The sequence below is a fragment of the Eublepharis macularius genome, chromosome 8 (genome assembly GCF_028583425.1).
Source record: "Eublepharis macularius isolate TG4126 chromosome 8, MPM_Emac_v1.0, whole genome shotgun sequence".
NCBI lineage: Eukaryota > Metazoa > Chordata > Lepidosauria > Squamata > Eublepharidae > Eublepharis > Eublepharis macularius.
In genome coordinates, this window is record NC_072797.1 from 25,387,032 (window position 1) to 25,409,899 (window position 22,868).

The following is a 22,868-nucleotide window of genomic DNA, read 5'->3' on the forward strand; positions in this document are numbered from 1 at the left end:
AACATGGGTCATTTAGCTCTCAGAGAAGCCAATATAGGCTTTTTTTATATTTGGGGCAACATCCAAAGGTTACAATCTATTTGGAAAAAACGTTGGATGATATACAGCATATAATTTAAAAGACAGGCTACCTATTACAAGCCTATTCCTCCAATGAGCTCAGGACAACATTCATGGCTCTCTCTTCCCCACTTTATTTTCACACTATTTATTTCCATGATTTATAGTTGGCCTTTCTCACTGAGAGTCAAGCGGATTATACTTTGTAAATCAGTGCAATCAATAAAACGATACATCTAATAAGCACAATAACTCTGTGAGGCAAGTTATGCTGAGAGGCACTGGCCCACGATCACAGAGATTCACTGTGTATTTGAATTTCAGCCTCCTGGTCCTTCTCTAACCACTAAATTATCTTAGGAGACATCTTTATAGAGTGATTAGAATCAGAGAAAGATGCCTTGTTATGTTTCTCAGCAGTGGCAAATATAATCTTCGCCAAATATTGAAAATTTGCCAGTGTGGTAAAGTGTTTAGAGTCCTGAATTGGGATCTGGGAGAGACAGGTTTGAATCTACGCTCTGTGTGCGGGGTGACCTTGGACCAGTTGCACACTTCTTAGCCTAATCCACCCCACAAAGCTGCTAAAAAGATAAAACAGAGGAGAGCAGAATTATGTGAGCTGCTTTGGGTCCCCACTAGGGAAAGAGGCAGGCAGGGTATAAGTGAAATAAGTGAAATGCAAGAGCTGCTCTCTAAGGGATGGCTTAAAAACATGTTTGCTAGCAGAAATGGAATTAAAAACTTATCTCAGAAATAATTTAATAGGATAATAAAACATTTCAGCCAAAACAAGTTTTTCTTACAGTCATATACACTTTACCCCCAGGAAACTGGATACTCATTTTACCGGCCTCAGAAGGATGGAAGGCTGAGTTAACCTTGAGTGGGCTATCTGAACCTGGGTTCCGCCAGGATCAAACTCAGATCATGAGTAGAGATGGGCACGAACAGCAATACGAACAAAAAAAGCCACAAACAGCCCAATCTGCTGTTTGCGAGCAAGCTGTTCCCGAGGCCCCGTTCCTGGCGAACCTGTGTTCGTTCCAAACCCTCTTCGTAGCGTTTGTCAGTCGTTCATAGAGCCAGACAGTCTGACATCTTTCAATCAATTCCCCTGGCAACATAGGCATTGACTATCTGAACTCTGTCTGAACTCCTTCTGATTTTCCTTCTGACTTGTAACCCCTCAAAGTAGCTTCCAGCAGACAGTCCAGTTTTTTCCACTGTGAAAAGAAAATGACATGAAAGGGGGAGACCCATGGACCATGCCCTTTCCGGGGTGCAATCTCTCTGAAACTTGGGGGGTCTTCGGAGGACAGTGAGGACTATTTCCCCCGTAAATTTGGTGGGTATTGGACATTGGGAACTCCTCAATTAGCTTCCAGCAGACAGTCCAGTTTTTGTCACTGTGAAGAGAAAATGACATGAAAAGGGGAGACCCATGGACTCTCCTTTCTCCGGCTCAAGTTCAGCTAAGTCCCAAGGGGGCCATTCTGGCTCCCATGAACCTCCAACTACGGACATGTTTGTGAACATGTCATGTCCGTCGATGTTCATGAATCCCTGTTCGTGGATGGCAACAAACAACGAACATCATGTTTGGTTTTTTTCCTGTTCGTGCCCATCTCTAGTTGTGAGCAGAGCTTGGGCTGCAGTACTGCAGCTTACCACTCTGCGCCACGAGGCTCATGTTTCATATTGGTAATTGGTTCTACATGTTTTCACATTTGTGCAATCCATACCATTGTATTGTTTGTTGAATGTACCAGCCATTGACTGCATTGACTTACACCGAGTAATCCAGCTTGAGTCTCAGTGAGAAAGACAGACTATAAATGATAGGCCAAGTGGTGCACAGCATACTCTTCAAACTTAAGTTTGAAGCGTATGCAATTTAAGTCGCTAGTTTCCAAATCTAAAGACAGCGTGTCACCGCACCAACTTCGTAAGATAAACTGGGGGAAATAACGTAAGCTGTCCTGAGTTCTTTGAGGAAGGAGGATATGAAAATGTTGTAGTTAGACAGAGAGGCCCAATAGGAATGGATGACGCTGTATGTAAGCTGAATGTGTGCTCTGCCCCACAATTCTTTGCAGCATGCAAAGATTCCTTGATCTATCAGAACACCATTTTATTAGATAGTAAAGGAATAAATCTATATGGACATCGGAAGGTAAACTTTGGGGTTACATCCATATTCATGTGAAAATAGAATAGAACCTGGCCTTTCTTAGAATACAATTCAGCTGTCAATTGGAGTGATCTCTGAATCCAGGGTCCAAACTATGTGGGAAGTTGGGGTATAAATGTTTTAATAAATAAACAAATAAATAAATAAATACAACTTGATCAAGTTGAAATTGAATCCTGACAAGATGTAGGCAATGCTGATCAGTGAAGCTTAGATCTTGGAGAATATTTTGCTCCCCAGATTCAATGGGGATCCAGTCTAGGAATTACACTCAATCCAGCATTATTGCTAGACACTCAAGTTAATCCAGCAACAATAAATGGTTACTTCTATCTTCATTTCGCCCAGAGGATGTATCCGTACTGGCAATGAAGATCCATGCCATGGTAACCTCAAGGCTAGACTATTGTAATGCGTTCTGTATGAGTCTACCCTTGAAGACAACTTAAGAAACTCTAGCTGGTGCAGAATGCCACAGCTCAATTATTATCAGGAGCTAGGCAGAGTATGCATATTATGTCCATTCTGCAGTTGCTTCACTGGTTAATGATTAGTTCCCCAGTTCCATTCAAAGCACTGGTACTAAATATACCTATAATATATCTGATACCTATGAAGTGTCTCATGGCCTAGGACTCGTATATCCGCAGGAGCTCCTGTCCTGCTGCTTTGCTGCTGCAGCTTCATTCATTTGAGCAAAGCCTTCCAAAGGTGCTACCTTGCAAAAGAAGGGCAAGATCAACAGCCGCCTGCACCTGAGCATTCTCTGTTGTGGCTCCTACCTGGCAGAATGGCCTGCCTGATGAGACCAGGAATGATCCCACTTTTACATCATTCTGCAGAATGCGTAAAATGAAATTGCTCAGGAGGGCAAGTTTATAAAGGGAACGAAGTTGGTTTTAGAGTCTGTGGAAATTTTAGGCAATTATCATTGCATTGTTTATGACAGGTATTATACTTTTTTATTGCACTGTTTTCTAATTTTGTAATCTGGCTTTATTTTACTGTTTATTGCATGCATTGCACTGTTTTTATTGCATTGCTCTACGATTTTGTAATCCTGTTTTATTGCATTATTTGTTGTATGTAGTATGTGGTTCTTTTTGTGTTCTCTGATTTTGTAATCCAGTTTTCATGCACTGTTCATAGATATTATACTGTTATTATTGCATTCCCTTTTAACTGAGTAATCCACATTGAATCTCAGCGAAAAGGCAGACTATAAATGAAATAAGTATGTAAATAAGTACATGAATAAGCTACTGTGGTGGCAGACCCTCTCAGACAATCAACTTGAGCAGAAAGGGTTACCCACAATGACTAGCTTATACTAGACAAGCCATATTAAAAGATTATCACTCCAAGTAAGTTCCGTACCAAAACTGTTTCAAGAAGTGTCAGTACTGTGCCTTTTACAGCTAATTCATCTTCTCTCCTTAATCCAGCTCCTCAGGATTTTTTTTAAAAATGCTCATTTCTTTATTTCCTAGTGATGATTCTATTTTCTTGCTATCACAAAAGTTCCTGTTCAGCCTCACTATTACCAGCACTTTCAAGTTACTTTCAGAATAACTATGTCTAAAACTTGAACAGGACAAGAATGTGCTGTGGAACAGCTATGTAGGTTCACTACTGAAAATTGTTAGGATTTTTAAATAATAAAACACTGCATTTTGCCCTCTTAATCAACACGAAATAATCTACTATCGACACTACTGTTTTTCTGTGCACACTTCAACAAGGCATAACATTCTGAATTTACTTTATGTTAACTTACAAACAGTACAATGACACCTTTAAAGATTACCCTATTCTTATGCCTCCAATTCCTCCTTTATCCATTCCATACCAATAATTTTGTTATTACAATTTTGTTATTCACCTTCAGCTCCCCCAAGTTGTCCCGCTCTCTCAAAAGGACTGTGTCCACTCCTCCTTATTTTTTTTTGTACTTTCATTTATACCCCTGCTTTACTCCCCAATGGGGATCAAAAGTGGCTTACATCAATCTGCTCTTCTCCATTTTTTCCACACTACAAACTCTGTGAGGTAAGTTAGTGTAATGGACAGGACCAGTTCCAGCTCTGCCTCTGCCAGAGAACAGCCAATGAGAGCTAATGGAATGCTGGGGCTTGGGACACTTGAAAATCTGTTAGGATAGTTAGTTAAGGGAGAAAATGATCTGGAAGCTGCAGAGGGAAGCAGCAGAAAAATAGCACTATTTATGAAAAAGTAGGGTTATACATTCACATCTGAAGAACAATGTATCTTATGTGTTTGAATCATTCCTGCCTGTGTTGTTATACATCTTGTAAATAAGGCTTTTTTGCAGCTTAATCCTGGCTGACTGGAAATTGTTAGCTGAGGGGAAATAACCCACACAAGCATTCCGGTCATGACCAATGTGCCTAATGAACCAAATGGTGGCAGTATATATGGGTAGTAAACACCAAGTTCAGTTACTCCAAATAACTCCTGAAAGCATATGGGAGAGTAGTACTGAATATGGGGAACTGGCTGCCCTGTCTGGTGAGGTCTCTAGAAACATCAGAGAGGAAACCCTGTGCTGGGTCAGGGCTCTCTGCCTGATAAATAGGGACCAGAGGTGGCAAGGAATCTGGGGAGCTGGGGAACCAGATCCTAGTCCATCGCTCTAGCCACTACACTACAGTGGCTCCTGCCTAGAAAACCATCTCTTTCTTTCTTTTTCTCCCTCCACTTCAAATCCTTCCTCAAATTCTTCTTTTCCACAAAAATGTCGTCTTCTTGTAATTATTTCAAATATTTATTCTTTTAGTCTCTCTTTAATCTTGCACCCACCCACCAAAATAGAACAGGGATTTTCTCATTTTTCCACAGAATTCCAAAATTGATGGTACCCATAAACAAACAACAGCAAGTGGTGATTTATATAGAAAACACTGATAATGAATGCTTGCAAGCAGGTGGTTTAAGTTTCACTGATACTAATGCTGAATGTTGGCCTTATAACCTAAGAAAAGGGGTCTTGGCTCAGGGGCACAGCATCTGCAATGCGTACAGTAAGCCCCAGGTTCAGTCTCCAGATGAAAGGATCAAATCGTAGGTGACAGGAAATACCTCTGCCGGAGATCCTGGAATGCTGCTGGCAATCAGAATAAATACTGACTTTGATGGACTAATGGTCTGACTCAATAGAAGGCAGCTTGATATGTTTATCAGAGAACTTATACTGAGGGGCTGATACTGCTTTTCTCAAGCAGCTGAGTCCCTCAATTCGCATTCAGGGCCTGCTCAACCCACAACAATACACAGCTCATTGGGCGTGGCTAGGTACTGCAAAATCTCCACTAGGTAACACGCTGCCCACACCAGTCACTTAAAAAACTGTCCTTTAATGGACCCGCAGAAAGTATTCAACTTCCTGGGTTTTGTAGAATAGGTATTCTGGGAATCAAAATAAAAAAATTATGGAGAACTGCTACACTGCTACTCTGGGCAAACTCTGACTTGGTTGTTAGCTAAACAATGTGTGATGGTGAGAAACAATAGAGAAGCTATTCTGATCAGAGAACTGCATTTCCTCACTTCTTCCTTCAGATCATCAATTCCCATGCACAGCAGAGTCCAAGCAAATAGATGCCTAACAATACATCTGTTTCTGTCTAACTAGCTCACTCATAAACAAAAACACCCCAAGGGCGGGTCAATCATGGTCAAAAGATGGAATGAAAATCCCAAAGTGCTGTGCTGATCTCTATCTAATGTCAAGCAAAATCAGAAGAGATCTGATGTATTTTGAGCAAGCGTTGCCGCTTAGGGTTATTCCCATGCTGCTAAATAGGAATGCTAAATAGGATCTTTCTTGTTCTGCCTGTCTGATGTCTGAAGCAGATATATGGCAGAACAACAACAGCAAAAACTTCATAGTCATCTGTCAGCAATATATAAGCTCCCTTGAAGTAAAATGCTTCCCTGAAGCACAGTGGACCATTTCTGAGCTTTCTGAAAGTAAGTAGCAGAAGAGCAACAGGGAACTTTCCTCTGTTTTTGTTGCTCCTCCCATAAAACTAACCAGAGCCCAAAAGCTTCAGGTGCTTTAAAATAAAAGGGGGAAAATACTACAGTCATTTAATCTGGCTTATTTTTTATACTGCATGGTTCTCATGTGAGCATGCTGTTGCATGTGCATATTTGATATATTGATCCAAGGAAGTTGAAAGCAATATCATGCACTCAGGTCACAAGGAGAAGGTACACGAGGACAAACTGGACAGATTAAATACTCTGGGCAAACTCTAACTTGGTTGTTAGCTAAACAATGTGTGATGCTGAGAAACAATAGAGAAGCTATTCTGATCAGAATCCTTATCTCTATTGCACTCATTTTTAAAAAAATTAAATTGCTGTTGACTGCTTGCTAATCTATATATAGCAATGGTTGTTGTGGGTTTTCCGGGCTGTATTGCCGTGGTCTTGGCATTGTAGTTCCTGATGTTTCGCCAGCAGCTGTGGCTGGCATCTTCAGAGGTGTAGCACCAAAAGACAGAGATCTCTCAGTGTCACGAATACACTGACACTGTGACACTGAGAGATCTCTGTCTTTTGGTGCTACACCTCTGAAGATGCCAGCCACAGCTGCTGGCGAAACGTCAGGAACTACAATGTCAAGACCACGGCAATACAACCCGGAAAACCCACAACAACCAGCGTTCTCCGGCCGTGAAAGCCTTCGACAATACATATATATAGCAATGTTGGCTATGCAAAACTCTGAATGAGAGACTGACATTTATTTGGGGGGGGGGGTTGGGTTTCTTGCACGTACCAATGTGATTTCTCCTAATCCAAGCTGAGCACGTCCCAAAGTCTGCCAGGCCTCCCAAGAATGGGCATCTTTCTCAACAGCCAACTGTGCTGCATGCACTGCAGGGAACATTTCATGTAGAGACATCAGGACCTAATTGGGGATAAAAACAATGAATAGAAAGTCTTAAGCTAGCAAACTATATTGTAAAAAGAAAGGGAGGGGGAAGGATGGTCAAAGAAAAAAATATCTTTTTGGTTTGGTTTTCCTACCATAAAGATAATTGCTGTGGGCAGTTATGTTACAGCGATCTCCAGCAGAAGTCAAAAGAACACAGATTTTAAAAATCACCCACACACAGCCAGACCCATTCAATTTTCTCTTGATTCATATTTTTGGGGTTTTCTTTGTTAAGAAACTGCCAATACACTGCGTACGTTTGCTTGAAAATCTGCTTTACTAACCAGTTCAGTAACCTACATGAGTCCAGACCCATCGCTATTCCATTACCAGGAGGGACTCAAATGACCAACAACTGCACAAGCTCTACATCTGAACCACACTAGAGATTCTTCCTTTCCCTGCAGGAGAGGAAGAAACTTGAAGGGAAGACCATAAAGAAATGGATGCATTGGAAGAAACTAGTACCATGATCCCTAATGCAGCATCTGCAGCCATCATGACCTGCTAATGGATTTCCTGGTGCCCATTTGCTTCTTCTTCTTTTGTTCTGCTTTCTGCCCATCCGCACAATTGGCCAGTTTTTCCCAACCCTTCTCATGACCTGCTTTTCCTCCCCCATCCTGAACCTGCCCAACTGCCCAAGTTCTTCCTCCCTTGCCAACCTACCCCATCGGCCATCTACTTGATGGCTTTTTCCTCCCAATCTATCCCATTTCCCTCAAATGATTTTGCGCTGAATCGTGGGTTGCTAGGCATGCAGATTTCTTGAGTTCTTCATTGTGTTCAGATTATAAGCTTTGTCATCAGGTACTTGATGGCCCAGATCACGTAACGAACATTGCCAGAGGGCAATCCCTCACCCCCACCCACCCACCATTCCCGTGTCTTCATGTGCACATATGCCCCACTCGCCTCTTCAGCTTGATGTCTCTGGCTTCTGACAACTGGCACTGCCTGGTGACCTCATCCCTCGATGCTGCCTTCCTCCTCAGCCTGTCAGGTACCATCGCTGCCAAATGGATTCCAGGCAGCTGGCCTGCTTATCTACCCTGCTGCATAAGACAGCTCTGTGGCTCGAGGAGAAGGTATCTCCAGGTGTGGGGCTGTCATCAGAGCATTCTCAATGAGGTGGAAGTTGGCTGCTGCAGACTCCTCTGAGTAGGGGAGAGGGCAGGGCAATAAGCTTGAGTATCCGGCACAGCTGATCAGCTGGCAACCTTCATTCCTCATGAGTGTTGGATAACAAATCTTGTATTGTATATTCAAATTATGAATATCTATGTACCACCAAAGCAAGGTTTTTATTTTTCATTTCATTCAAAAACTCTACTAGGCCTTACTTCTGGAAAGTTCTGGTCACACACAAGCAAATTTAACTGTTTAATGGGGATTAATCCCAGGGTTGTAAGCATAAAACAGAAGAGTCAGGGCAGCTTCAGAGACAACAAAATAAGAGCACACAGACTGATGCATGTTCACTTTTACAATGGGATCTTTTGCCAAAAAGCCATGCCAGCTGACACGCAGTAAAGAGTTACCTTTATACTGCTATGAGAAAGGATGCAGAAGATAGGGAAGCAGCTTGGCAGGCCTGGTGCTTCTTTCTGAGTCTTTAATGAAATTTCATTCTTCCTATGTGACATCTGGGGAAATTGGGGCAATTACAGGATACTCCTGGGTTGTAAAAATTTAAGATGGGAAGGTCTTGTTTGTACATCATCTAGACCAGAACAATGGCCTCAGAACTTTCTATTCTGGGAGCAATCACACTACAACCAAAATTTGAAAATATGAGCACTGATTGCCACAATAAAATCTCCACCTTTGTCTTCAGCTTAAGGTCTCCAGGAAAACCAGCACAGCTGTCAACACACCAAGTGACGGAATTTTTCAAACCAGACCCGTTCCCTTAATGTTTGCCAATGCCAAAATAATAATGATGGGTGTGGGAGAGAGCATTCAGTATTGCTGCTTGTGGCTTGGGAAAAAGAACCGTTCAGACTCCATCTCTTTCAAAATATTACTAATGGTAAGGAAATTAGTAACACTCCTCATTAGGGTGTGTTAGCGGCGGAACCATTTCCGCACTGGAAAAAAATCTGGCTGTACTAAAGTGGATATAATATTGAACCTTCCCATGAAAAAACCATCAGAGAAGGTTCTTATGATCAGTTATTTATGCTGCACTTTTATAATACCAAAAAAGGGGGGGGGACCCAACCAATTAAGAACCCTTTGATTTTTGCACAGAGGCTGATAAATGGAAGAAAGCCATCCAGCTTCATAGTCACATGGAAATCGTTGCTCTGGAGTGTGCCTCTATCATCTAAGCGTAAAATGGATAAACTCATAGTGGTTTTGAATGTCTTAAAGATGCAACTGAATAGGATGTGCTAGTCTTTGCTCTTCTCTTCACTGCTTGGTTTGCACACACAAGCCACTCTGAAACACCTTTGGGGGTTGGGCTGGGAGGCGCCATTTTGCAGTGGCTTCGGCCCTACCCTGAAGGTAAGTTTCAGAGCGGGCTGCTGGGGGGCTGCTGCTCTGCCGCTTGGCCTCTGGCTTACAGGGTCCCAGAAGGTTCCATCTTGTCCCCCATGCCTCCCAACTTCTATGTGAAATCGCTGGGAGAGGTCATATGGAGATTTGGACTGAGCTGCCACCTATATACAGATGATGCTTGACTGTATCTTGTGCTTCCAGCAGATCACAACGAGGCTGTGGAAACCATGAACAGGTGCCTGGAGGCGTTTTTGGAGTGAATGAGGGCTAACAAGCTGAAACTTAATCCTGACAAAACAAAGGTGCTCCTGGTTGGAGGAAGGTGTGACCCAAGAACAGGGACACTGCCTGTTCTGGATGCATTCCTATTAAAAGAGCAGGTCTGTAGCTTACAGGCGGCTGCCCTGCCACCTGAAGCTAGATAGGTGACAACCTGAAAAAGGGCCTTCTTGGTTGCAGCACCAAAGCTTTGGAACTCCCTCCCTGTCTCCCTCTATCGTTTTCTTCTATCAGTATGTAAAGACTTGGTTTTGTTTGACATTCCCTCACTAATTCTTATAAGTACTTCTCCCTGTCTGTGTTTATGCACTTATATTTTTATATGTTTGTATTCAGTTTGATTTAATTGTTTAAAATATTTTCCATGTTTGTATTTTCTATTTTTGTATTTTAAATGCTTTTTAATGTCTGAAATGTTTTAATGTTTTAATATTCGCCACCGCAGGGACCCTGAACTGGATGGAAAGGCAGCGTAGAAATGTTTTAAATAAAATGAAAAACTCCATAGCAGACTGCCTGTCCGCCGATAGCGTCAGCAGCTGAGATCGGCATCTACTTGAGACAGCTTTTTCTGTTGTTGTGCCCCCAACAATGGCACCCCCTCCCGAAAGAATGTTCATGAGGCACCATCTTTGATGATAATTTAGGCACCAGGCAAAGTCTGTCCTATCATTGGACCCATTTACTGGACCCATTTATTTGTGTGTGGTTCCCCCTCCCAACCAGATTCATACAGGTATTAACTTTACTGCTGCTGCTTTATCGCAGCTGCTTTTCATCACTGTTTTCTGTTATGTAGATATACATAACATAAATAAATAATAACAGTGGATTTATACACCATTCTTCAGGACAACTTAATGCCCACTCAGAGCGGTTTACGAAGTGAGTTATTATTATCCTCATGACGATCACCCTGTGAGGTGTGTAGGGCTGAGAGAGCTCTGAAAGAGCTGTGACTGATCCAAGGTTATCCAGCTGGCCTCAAGCGCAGGAGTGGGAAATCATACCTGGCTTTCCAGATTACAGTCCTGCCGCTCTAAACCTGTACGCCAAACTGCAAGAGGCTTTGGATAGCCTGTATCTTAGATAGGGTTGCTAACATCCAGGCGGGGCCTAGGATTCTCCTGAAATAATGACTGATCTCCAGACTACACAGAACAGTTTCCCTGGAGAAAATGGCAGCTCTGGAGGGTAGACTTTAGGATATCAACATACTCGCTGAGCTTCCTCCTCCTCCTGACAAACGCGGTCCTTCCCAGGCTCCACCCCTAAATCTCCAATAATTTCCCAATCCTGAGCTGGCAACCCTAATCTCAGGATACAGCATACAACATTTTAAAATAATAAACACCAGTTCTAGGAAGGAGTTAACACCAGATGAGAACTCCCTCACCCCCTGCACCAGTCACAAGGTCCAGTACTTGAATGCAGAGTTAAGATAGTGAGGCACAACTGCAGGCAGTGACAGCATGGTCTAGTGGCTAAGGAAGCGTCCTGGAATTGCATTGGACTTCATAATATTTCCAAACGCTACTACTCTCTCTTTTAAAGGAGCAGGTGTTGCTACCTGCCCTGAGCCAACTCGCAGGGAGGGCTAGAATGCAATAAATTAAATTAAATTGAAAATGAAAATGAAAAGCCAGGTACATCTTCAGCAAAATGTACAGCATTAAAATACTCTTTAGTACGGTCTGCCTCCAAACTGCAGAGAATCATGGAATACAGTGATGGGTAATTTCTGGAAATAAATTTAATTCTGATTGCTTAATTCATCCACTTTTAGGGCACTATGTTTTTGCTTTAGGTGATCCCACAATACAGCTAGCATTTTATTATTCTTAGTTATGCAGACACATTCCAAAGTGACCTGGTCATGTGTTCCATATTCAATTCAAAGTGAAGAAGAATAAGATTATTCATGTCTGGATTCTTAGCTCTTTAGTGTTTTTATAGCGCAGTAGCCAATTACTATTTCCTTGGGACATGACCCTTTGAAGTTTCAGTCTTCAATCATTTTTCTGTTAACTATAATAATTTAGGATAATAAACTCTTCAAACTACACCTCAATTGTAAAATACTTTCACTTTAATTTCTCCTAAGAGTTTTCTATACCAAACTATTTGATCAGTCACATACTGCAAGCAGCACATGACATTTGCACCAAATACTGTGCTCAGTTACAATTTTCACTCTATCATCTGATAAATTTGATTTGAAAAACTGGTAACTCATAATATATGAACCAACCAAAATGTGCTGTCTTAATTCTACCAAGAATTATTCCATGGCTACTTCCTTTCCACTCCTATCCCCTAAAATCTTAAATATTGGCTTGTGTACAGATCCGTATGTCCCAGTGAGGGGAAATGGCAGGAACAGATCTAGCTCTGAAGCTCTGAAAAAGCTCTGGAATGTTTTGCGATTGGATTGCCTATAACACAGATCCCAGTGTGAGATTCTTCTTTGCAAGACCACCTACAGCTGGTACAAATAAATATTCCCATATTTTTAAAATGCCAAACCATCTTAATGTGTTACCTGTGATTTCATCTCATAGAGGGTAGCGTCTTCTGGAGTTAACTGAAGTGCTTCATCCCATTTGTGAATAGCCTCCCGGTATCTGCAAGTTGTTAAAGCAACAGAATGGTCTTACTAGATTTACAGATGAATTAAAATGAACGTCAATCGCTTTATAGGAACAATACAGCTCTGATACATGGAGACACCTCATGATAGTCAATGTTATCCTGTCAGAGATGAGATGTAAAGAAAGAACTTAAGGGGTGGCAATAACATAGTCTGGTCATCAAACTGGCTGGAAATGGAGATGTTAGCATGTGACAACCCCCTTGGCCCAGGGCCAATCAGAGGGACGGCCAGGAGGATGATTTGGCCCGGGCCTCAAGCTCAAGCCCCCCCCCCTCAAATTTAGATATTTGTTAACTATCCTGCATTTGGTAAGTTTCACTACTTGTTTTTATCCACTTTCCTATTGGACAAAAATGTGACAGGTTCTTCCAGCTTATTTTTATTATGGTTAGGAGACTCAAAAACTGAAAGTGAGGTCTTGAAGGACATGGTGCTTCCTACTCTCTGTGGAATTCAGCTGGTTCTTGCAGACTTGGTTGAGAGTTTAGAGGTTATAACAGATCCAGCGTTACTCCTAGAGATGCAAGTTAATGCAGCGGCAAAAAACACTTTCTTCCAACTCTGTTCAACCTGGAACGTGATTCCCTGCCAAGACCTGGCTGATCTGTCCACTTGAAACCATGCCACGGTAGCACCAGCACTAGACTATTATAATGCACTGTACATCGGTCTGCCCTTGAAGTCAGAGACTCCAGTTAGTAGAAAACGTTGCAGTTTGGCTATTATCAGGAACTAGGTGAAGCATGCATATTACACCCACTCCGCAGGTACTCCTTTGGCTTCTCGAGTTACTAGCTCAGTTCAAGGTATTGGCCCTTTGTGGCCTTAGAGCCTCATATTCCGAACATCCAGCACCTCATTTAAAACTCTTCTGCACATACAGCATTAGCATTCCAGGGATTCAAGGCCCAGCCTGGCATTGCATAGAGAGGTGGTCCTCAAGTTGGTTTTAATAACATACACAGTTTAGAGCTATGTACTCAGGAGTAAAAACTAATCTCTTGCATGGCATTGACTTCCAAGTGCACAACTGAAACCTTAGTTATCATTAACTGCAGAAGGATGCGGTCTCGTATAGACAGAAACCGGCCATCTTCTAAAAAAGTTCTCCTTGTATGACATCTGGGTACAGTTCAACAACTTACAACAGCGTGGTTTCAAACTGCTGAAGACAACTTCTCACCTAGCAATTCTATATCGTATTTTTCTCTGTGTTCCTTGGTACGCTGTCAAATTTGCAGCAGACAAATCTGTTTACGTCCAGGAACTGACATTCACCGCTGGGTGGGGGGGGGGGTGTAAATGTGAATTTTCTGCACTGTGCAAGGGCTGGACTAGATGGCCCTAGAGATCCCTTCCAACCCTATGATTCTATGAAGTAAAACCCAACACTCTTGAAGTCTTGGGGCAGCTGATGTTCCTGGTGTATCACAGCACAAATCTGTTTGGTTCCATAAATCTGAAAGTGCCATACAACCTGGCAAAGAGCCAAACCACTTTTCATCAAACAATCTCTTGACAGCAATAATCCAGCCTCCAAACTAGGAACTACTATTGATTGGGGGCTATTATACATGCACAGGCAAAATAAAGACACAATCTCATATATAGTGACATCTGCTTAAATTTTACTGATCGAACCTTTAGCTTGTGACAGGATATGGAACACAGTGTTTCTTTTTCTTATTTTGAAGACTCCCACCCATTTTCTTTCTATTATCAGAAGATGAGACAGAGTTTTGTTTTGTTTTTAAATGATCCATCACATTTTTATTATGCTTCTTTCAGACAAATAAAACATTACCAAAATCCACCTAGATGTTTCTTTCTCCAGTTCAAAAATACCTCAAGTATTTGATATTTCTTGTTAAATGTAAACATTAACACGTCACTAAGGTTTGTATCAACTTGCCTAGGGCATTCATAATGTCTGCTGGACAAGAACATTCTCAAGTCTATGTAGCCACACATGACACAATGCATAATGACATATCTAAGCCATTCTAAAGATTATAAATGTAAGAGTTGTATTCCGATCAATTCTAAAATGCACATTTTTATTAACTTGGTACCTTAATCTCAAATTGCTTGCAAGTCCAAACTGCAAGGCAAGCATCTGCAGCAGATCCAAATGTAGCACTGAATACTGTGCCTCTTACACTTGTACGGAGAAACAAGGAAAGGTTTACAATCTCTTCTCTGGGCATGGCTGTCCCATGTGACAGTGGCTTCTAAAGGCACATGCAATTCCCTTGTACACGCATGTACTGGATTTTGAGATCACAGCCATTATATGTAACTCACAGGGACCCACCAAATGGGGGGAAACCTTTGAAATCTAAAGCATTGCCCATTGGGCCATTTAGTGCTTTAGGAGTCTCAAGCAAGCAAATAGAGAAGAAAATAATGGGAGAAGGTTGGTTTACCAGCTGATGATGTCACAATACTCTATATACCCCTGCACTGAGGTAGCCTTTTCCTTACTGCTGCTCCTGAAAAAAATGGTGCATTTGTGCCATTCTCTCTTATGTGAAAAAAGCAACAGGTTCTCCCAAACAGCCAATTCTTCCCACCTTAGCTTTCTCACCATACTTCCCCCATATACACCAGTGAAGCAGTTTACAGGGGACAGACCCGCACACACCTAGAGAATTGTTATAACAAGAAGCTGTGCGCAAACATTTCAAAATAAACGGAACTCCTCTTCCTTGTTTCTTTCAAGTTCAAGAAAACCAGGTGAGACAACGAATGGCTCAGCAAGAAGAAACGGTGTGGCTTATGTGGGCCTCATGCAACGAAAAGCACTTAGGAAAGACAGCACTAGTCATTCCCCGCCATGGCCCCAGCTTAGGGATGTGATGTGAGCAGAGCGAGAGAGAGAGAAAAGACCCTTAAAACAAAGGGCAAACAACAGTATCTTTTCCCTTATTCACTGTTAATGCATTGGAGTAAAATTATTATTTTGTAATTGTATGGACATTTGCACATTGTCATTGTCATAGTATTTATAATATTACAGAATTCTTATGAATGTATATATGTATATCCCCCCACTATTTAATCAGAATTCTCTTTCTTCAGAAGCGAAACCATCCTGGCTACTCAGAGACTAAGATAAACAAACTATTCTCTGTGTGGCGAAATTTTTGGCAGCCTTTGTTAAGTTCTGTGAAAACTAATTTTTTAGTTCTCCTTTTGTGGCATGAGGGTTGCTGTTTATGACTTAGGTTGTAAAAACAGTAAGAAGTAAAGTATCTATGTATGTGTTTGTATGTGTGTGTGTGTGTGTGTGTATACTTAACTTCCCAAGGAAAAGGAACCATGCCAAAACACAAAATGATATCCCCAAGGAAAAAGACAAAGATAACCATGCTACCTGTTGATTGTTACCTGTTCAGTATCTCAACAGCTGTTTCATGACAGTGCAATCACATGGATCTATTCAAATGTGTAAATAACGTGCGGTCATTACTAAAGCTGATAGCAATAGAAGACAGTCCCTTCAGTCTTCCTCCCACAAAACTTCAATTTCCTTGACCCTCATTGGAGCAATTTGATCTTTTCATTGATAAGCGACAGCAGAACAGCAGTAATGTGGCTGAAACCTGGCAACTTTTTCTCTGGCTTCAAAAGCAAGGCCTCCAAGATATATCGACAGTTTTCCTGACAGGAGCTCAGTGCACTTCTAATCTAGCGGAAATAATTTCTTCAATCCTCCTGTTGACCCTTTGGGAGAGATAGAAACTTGGCAGGCTTTCAAAACTACTTGCAGTAAGAAAAGTCTGTGCAGCCAACAAACATATTATACTAACCATTCAGTGTTTCCTCAGAGTTTTCAGTGTTTCCCTTCAACTCCAATTTTAATTACAAACAGCATGTTTTTTAAAAAAATCCCTAGGCTTGGTACCTACCTAGGATTTCTGCAGGCACAAGGGGAAGGAGTGGTTTTCACTGATCCCTCCTTCTTCACTAATTCCTTCTTTGTAACATCCCTCCCACCTTCTGACTGGGATAAAAGGACTCAGGGATCTCCATTCCTATTCGTATCTGACAAAGGGAGCTTGCCTCTCAAAAGTTTATATGCTGGAAAATCTGATTGATCTTTATTATTTATTTATAGTCCAGCTTCCTCACTGAGACTCAAGGCAGATTAAAAAGTGTGAGATTAGTGCAGTGCTACTGGACTCTACTAGAGCTTACTCTTCTACTGCAGGCCAACATGGCTATCCACCTGAAACTAACGTTGATCCCCCCAAGCTATTCCTGGGCGGGGGAGGGGGGTCCTCCTGTCCTTAGGAGCAGTAATTTGGGGTGCAGTTTGGATTGTCATGGGAGGGGAATTTGATCGCCTCACGTCCATTGAAATTCTAAGTGGAATCTCAGCCCTAATCTGTATAGAAATAGCAAAAACAAGCTGAAATTGGATTAAGAGATGTCTTATAACATACAGCACAACATGCAGCCAGAGTTAAGTATGTTTTTGAACCCCTAATTTTAATGGAAGAGTTGAGCACAAGAGAGAGCTAAGCTCTTCTACTGAAATCAATGAGATGTAAAAATGACTAACTTTTGTTAAAAGATTATTAACTTTGGTTAAAACATTATTAGTATTTAAAACTTTTATATCCTGCCTTCTTTGCTTCCATAGCCATGTTGATGCAGACTAATGGTCCATCCAGTGAAGCATACAGTTTCACACTGACCAGCTACATACCCCAGAATATCTTCGGCACGGAGGATGAAGTCTCCCCTACTGTTGTCCTCCAGTGTAGGCATTCAGACATCATTGTCTCTAAAAACAGAGAGCCCATTTTGTTACAAGGGCTAATATCAATTAATGGAGAATAATTCCATCAATGTGTCTAATCCTCCTTCAAAGCCATCTATGCTACTGGCCATCACTACATCTTGTGGCAGTGAATTTCACAAGTTAATTGCACTTTTTTGAGAGAAGTACTTCTTTGCCTGAATCTAGTCCCCATCACTTGTGAATTTTAGCATCATAAGAAATGGTTGAAAATTTCTCTCCATCCACCTTATCTACTCCATGCATGATTTTATAAACCTCGATCATGAGCCCCAGATACGGCTGCAACAGAGATAGATCCATGGACAGAGATAGATCCATGGACCCACACATCTGACAAAGAGAGCTGTGCTTCTCGAAAGCTTACGCTACAATAAAGTTGGTTAGTCTTAAAGGTGCTACTGGACTCTTTACTATTTTGCATCCATGGACCCTGTGAGACTGCCTATCTTGTTTTCAATTTGCCTTTGCCACTGCTGCCACATATTTAGTCAATGTTGTCAAGCTGCCCTCCACAATTCCAAGATCTCTTTCTAGGTCAGAGCTTAACTATGTATCCTGAATTTTTTTTGCTTTAGTGTGCATCACTTTACACTAACTCACACTGAGCTTCTTTCATTAGACTTGTTGCCCTCCTACCCAATTTGGAAACATTCCTCTGGAACAGTCCACCTGGATTCTCACCATACTGAATTATTTGGTGTCATCACCAAACTTGGCCACTTTGTTGGCCATCCCCAATCCCAGATCAATTATAAACAAATTAAAGAGCAGTAGTCCCAACACAGAAACCTCTGGTATTCCACTGTTTTCTTCCCTGCACTGTGAGAACTGTCTTTTCCACCTTATGATTCCTGTTTTTCAACCATTTCCATTACAGGATGTGTTATCTCATGGCTGCTAAGTTTACCTTTGGTGAGGCACTTTGTCAAAAGCTTTTTGGAAGTCCGTATAAAATGTTTATTAGATCACCCTTGCGCACAAGTGTATTAACAAAGAACTCCAAAAGGTTGATGAGACTGGACCTCCCTTTACAGAAGCCAGTGATTTGTTCTCAGTGGGACCTGTTCCTCTATATGTTTAATAACTTTACCTTCAATAACAGTTTCCATTAATTTGCATGGAACTGACTTTATGGTAAGTGGACTGCAACAGTCTGGTCTCTGCTAGATTCCTTTTTAAAAACTGACATTACATTTGCCAACTACCAGTCCTCTTGGAGAGAGGATAATTTTAGTGATGTTGCATATTTCTGTCAGGCGATGAACAATTTAGGGTTTTAAAAAGTTCTTTAAGAACCTTGGGAAAGCCATCCAGATCAGGTGGCTTGTTAGTTTCTAATTTGTCCATTAGCCCCAAGAATGGACCATTAGATACTCACCATGAAGGGTCCTTCTCCTCTGAGGAAAGGAGGACATCTTGATGGGTGATTTCCACCCTTCATTCAGGGAGGCAGGAACAAGTTTCCTATCTCCTGCCTTCCTAGTGGGAGTTACCCTTACTTTCAGTTTTGGCAACTCCAAAAGCAGTTAAAATGTCATAATTATGAATATGACACTCTAGAATTGAATAACAAGGAGAAAGGTGAGTAACAACATGTTAAGGAGAAACAAAAGGACAGGAAGTGAATTTGTCCGACAGAAGAGTGTAAAATAACAATGACTTCGGGAGGGACAAGAAGTCCTCCTTTCCTCAGAGGCAGAGGACCTTTCACAGTGAGTACCCAATGGTCCGTTCTCCTTCTGAGGCGAAGGACATCTTGATGGGACCTCCCAGAGCAGTGTCCTTATTTTCTGGGTGGGTCATTGTCATCTAGTCATAAGATATGTTGTAATACACTTCTGTCAAACACTGCATCAGCGGAGTCGTACGTGTTCAGCTTATAGTGTTTAACAAAGGTAGATACAGATGACCAAGTAACTGCCCTGCAAATCTCTTAACTGTAGCCCATCTGGCAAACACTGCACTGGTTGTGGCACTTCGTACTGAGTGACCAGTAATCCTAGCTGGTATGTCTAGTTTTTAAATTTGTGTACTTCGATGATGCAAGCCTTGAGATTAGTGCTAATGGCTGATTTAGACATCCTCATTCCTTTATTCGGTGAGGATATAGAAATAAATAAGGAAGTAGTTTTCCAGATTTGCACTGTTCTATGAATAAATGCTTTTAAAGTAAGTCTTACATCCAGAGTATGCCACATTTCTTCGTTGGGATGAAAAGTATTTGGCCAACTGATAGTAGACATAATTCCAGTAATCTGTGATAGGGAAAGATCACTTTTAGTATGAAAGTAGGATCTGTTCTCAGGACCACTTTGTCCTTGTGTAAGATACATAGCTCTAGCTAATTGAAAGAGCACCCGGTTCTGATACTCCTCATGTAGATGTAACTGCAGTAAGAAACAAAGTCCTCAGCCACTTAAGAGGAATTTCCTTGATAGGCTCGAAGGGGTGTCTGGTAAGAGCAGACAGAACTGTATGCAATTCCCAAGTCAGAAATTGGTGAACCTGTGGTGGATCCTTCAGAGTATCACTCTAGAGGGAGCTATGGATGTGAGGTGTCTGGACAGACTCAGACCCTGGTAGCATGGTAGCACTGTTGTTAAGATTGTGACCTGGCATCTTAAGGTTGAGGCTCTTAGACTGTTTACCTGACCAACCTGTAGGAAGGACAGAATGGATCTGGTTTTGGGTTTCAGGACATTAACCTCTTTTTCTTCTGCATCCCCTGCAAAGGCTTTCCATAATGCATTATATATCCTGTTAGTGGACTGTCTCCTAGAGGCCAGTAGCATGTCGGTTACTTCTTGAGAATAGCCTAGCCAAGAGAGGTAATCCTGCTCACTCTCCATGCTGTTAAATGTAGCCATTCAAGGTGTGGATGCAGAACTGGGCATTGCTGAAGCATATCCGGAGATATTGGAAGAGTCAGTGGTAGAAATGCTGACAGCTATTGAAGAGCAGAGAGCCAGTAGGGTGCTAGTAGGGTGCTACCACTATGATTTCTGCTTTTTTTAAAAAAAAATTCCTGATTAGCTTTAGGGGAATCAGAGTGGTTGCAAGGCAAACAGCAGAACACGTGGTCACTGTGATACTGATGCATTGGTTACTTTGCCCTCAGGATGGAAGCATCTGGTGAAATATCTGTCTACTTAATTGGTGAACATGTTCTGATTAGAATCTGTTCATCTAAGTATTCTTGGTCTGAAGTGTAGTAGGGCTAGATAAATTGCCAATGCTCTAGTATGTTGACAGAGGGTCTCGTCTCGCTGCTGGACTATTGACCTTGCACCAGTGGATCTTCTAGTGCTGCTCACCATCCAGGCAGACTGGCATCTGTGGAAACCTGTTCCATTACTGCAATGCAGTATTGCTTCCCTTGCAGAAGGTTGGTCATCCTTGTCCACTATATAAGCTTTTTTCTTCTTTTTTCTCTCCATAGTCTGCCTATTTAGGAATTCCTGGGATACTACCGAGGGTCCTGATCCCAACGCATTACTCACTAGTAGCCCTCCTTCGTTCACCATGGGCTCCAGAGGATGACTGTTGAATCTTAGACCAGTTTGGCTGCCCCACACTGGGTTTTACGCCACTAGACAGGCTTAGGGAGGTGGAGAAATCCACTCCACAGCCACTTCTTCATGGGTTGGCAATGTTGCCCTCATTGGCAAGGCCAGAAATAGCTGTCGTGTTTCCTGTGCTCAGGGAAGAATAGCACCTTTTGTGCTTCCGGTCTCTTCGCGATAGGAGTGGCTGCAGCTGCAGTTTCTTCATGGTATGACCCAATGTCTCTAGGGTTGTTGCTGGAAAACGGCAGTGAGAAGGGCTTCCAACTCTCCTTTAGAGAGGAATCCATGGCGTCTCCCGTGATTTTCCGTCCTATCATGACAGAAGAGTACATTCTGCCAGTCTACAACTCACTCTTGCCATGAAATGGCCACCGGGGCCAAAGGAAGGAAGGAAGGAAGGAAGGAAGGAAGGAAGGAAGGAGAAAGCTTTCCCTGCAAGCCTACTAACAGGTGCATAGGGAGAAAAAGAATAGCAAGGAGACAGAGTAGAGAGGAGTAATCAAGACAAGAATGAGGTTCTGGAAAGTAGAAGTGAAGGAAAGGAAGAAAAACAGTTGAAAGGCAAGGCAGTGCTCGGATGAAGCAGCTCTCCCTGTCGAGGCAGGAATGAAACTGAAAGAAAGGATGACTCCCACTAGGAAGACAGGAAGTAGAAAACTTGTTCCTGCCTCCTTGAATGGAGGGTGGGAATCACCCATCAAGATGTCCTCCACCTCAGACTTCAGCTCTTCATCTCTACTGAATTTGGTTCTTCTGGCATCCTTCCTGAAAACAACAGCTCCTGCATGAGTAAGTGTCCTACATTTTCTTCAGCAAAAACTGATTCAAATGATTCACTGTTTCTCCGCAATTCCCCCCTCTTCTTTTAGCAGTGAAATCTACAAAGACTAATAATAATAAAAATATACAATTATCAATAAAGCTAAAAACCATTTGGTTTTAAAAGTGCCATAAAACCCTGATAATTAAAAGCAGCAACAGAAATGTAGACCAATCAGAGATACACACCAATGTCTGAATGCATCTCCTTTTGAAAACCTGCTTTCGTATCAAAAACCCAAGTGGGGCTGAGGTATCATAACATAGAATCCCAAAATAATTATGGGGGTGAGGGGGGACAGGGAAGGAAAGAGATATGTTTTCTTAGTTTGGCTTTGATACTTATTCTATTTTTTTAGAGTACATAAAAGCCTGGACTGAGATGATGTCTTCCTAACAGGGGGTGCGCTTAGGAATGCTTCGGAAAGCTTTGAGTAGAGTGGCAACAGTCACAGCAGGAAAAGTGCTGCTTTGAGCTTCCTCCGCTGCCTTTTCTTACTTGATGGGAGTGGGTGGAGTTCCTGAGTTAATTTCTTTCACACCCTTCTTGCAAACAGCAAGAAAAGTGCTGCTTTGAGCTCTACCCGAAGATTTCCGAAGCAGTTTAAATACCCGAATCCCAAAACGACTTGCCACTTTGGGATTCGAGTTTTTCCAGATCTTTTTCCCGCTTCGGTAAACTCAGAGCAGGAAACCCAAATTTTTTGGGGGGGGCGCCACACCCGCTGCTTCCTAATATATCAGGTTCTCCAAAGAATTTATACACTGAAACTTATGTATCTGAGTCTAAAAATCAAGTATAAATATGGAAGCAAAGAAGATAAAAAATTTGAAGACTGGAGCTAAAATACCATGTCTTATGACCTGGATGGTCCAGGAAGCTCGATCTTGTCAGATCTTGGAAGCTAAGCAGGATCAGCCCTGGTCAATATTTGGATGGGAAACCACCAAGGAAGTCCAGGGTTGCTATGCAGAAACAGGCAATGGCAAACCACCTCAAAACGTCTCTTGCCTTC

The 22,868-nt window shown here is 42.0% G+C and overlaps 1 protein-coding gene across 2 annotated transcripts in view; it reads right to left on the bottom strand.

The window, feature by feature from the left end:
* The window catches only part of TTC33 (tetratricopeptide repeat domain 33), a 41,819-nt gene that overhangs the window by 4,318 nt on the left and 14,633 nt on the right, over nt 1-22,868 (bottom strand). For both annotated transcript variants that reach the window (XR_008597520.1, XM_054986842.1), the window contains exons 3-4: nt 12,547-12,628; nt 7,062-7,193 (exon numbers count right to left, since the gene is read on the bottom strand). Coding sequence is in view for 1 of the 2 variants with exons in the window: in XM_054986842.1 (XP_054842817.1) it covers nt 7,062-7,193; nt 12,547-12,628 (214 nt within the window). In the remaining variant the exon portion in view is untranslated. The remainder of the gene's footprint in view (nt 1-7,061; nt 7,194-12,546; nt 12,629-22,868) is intronic.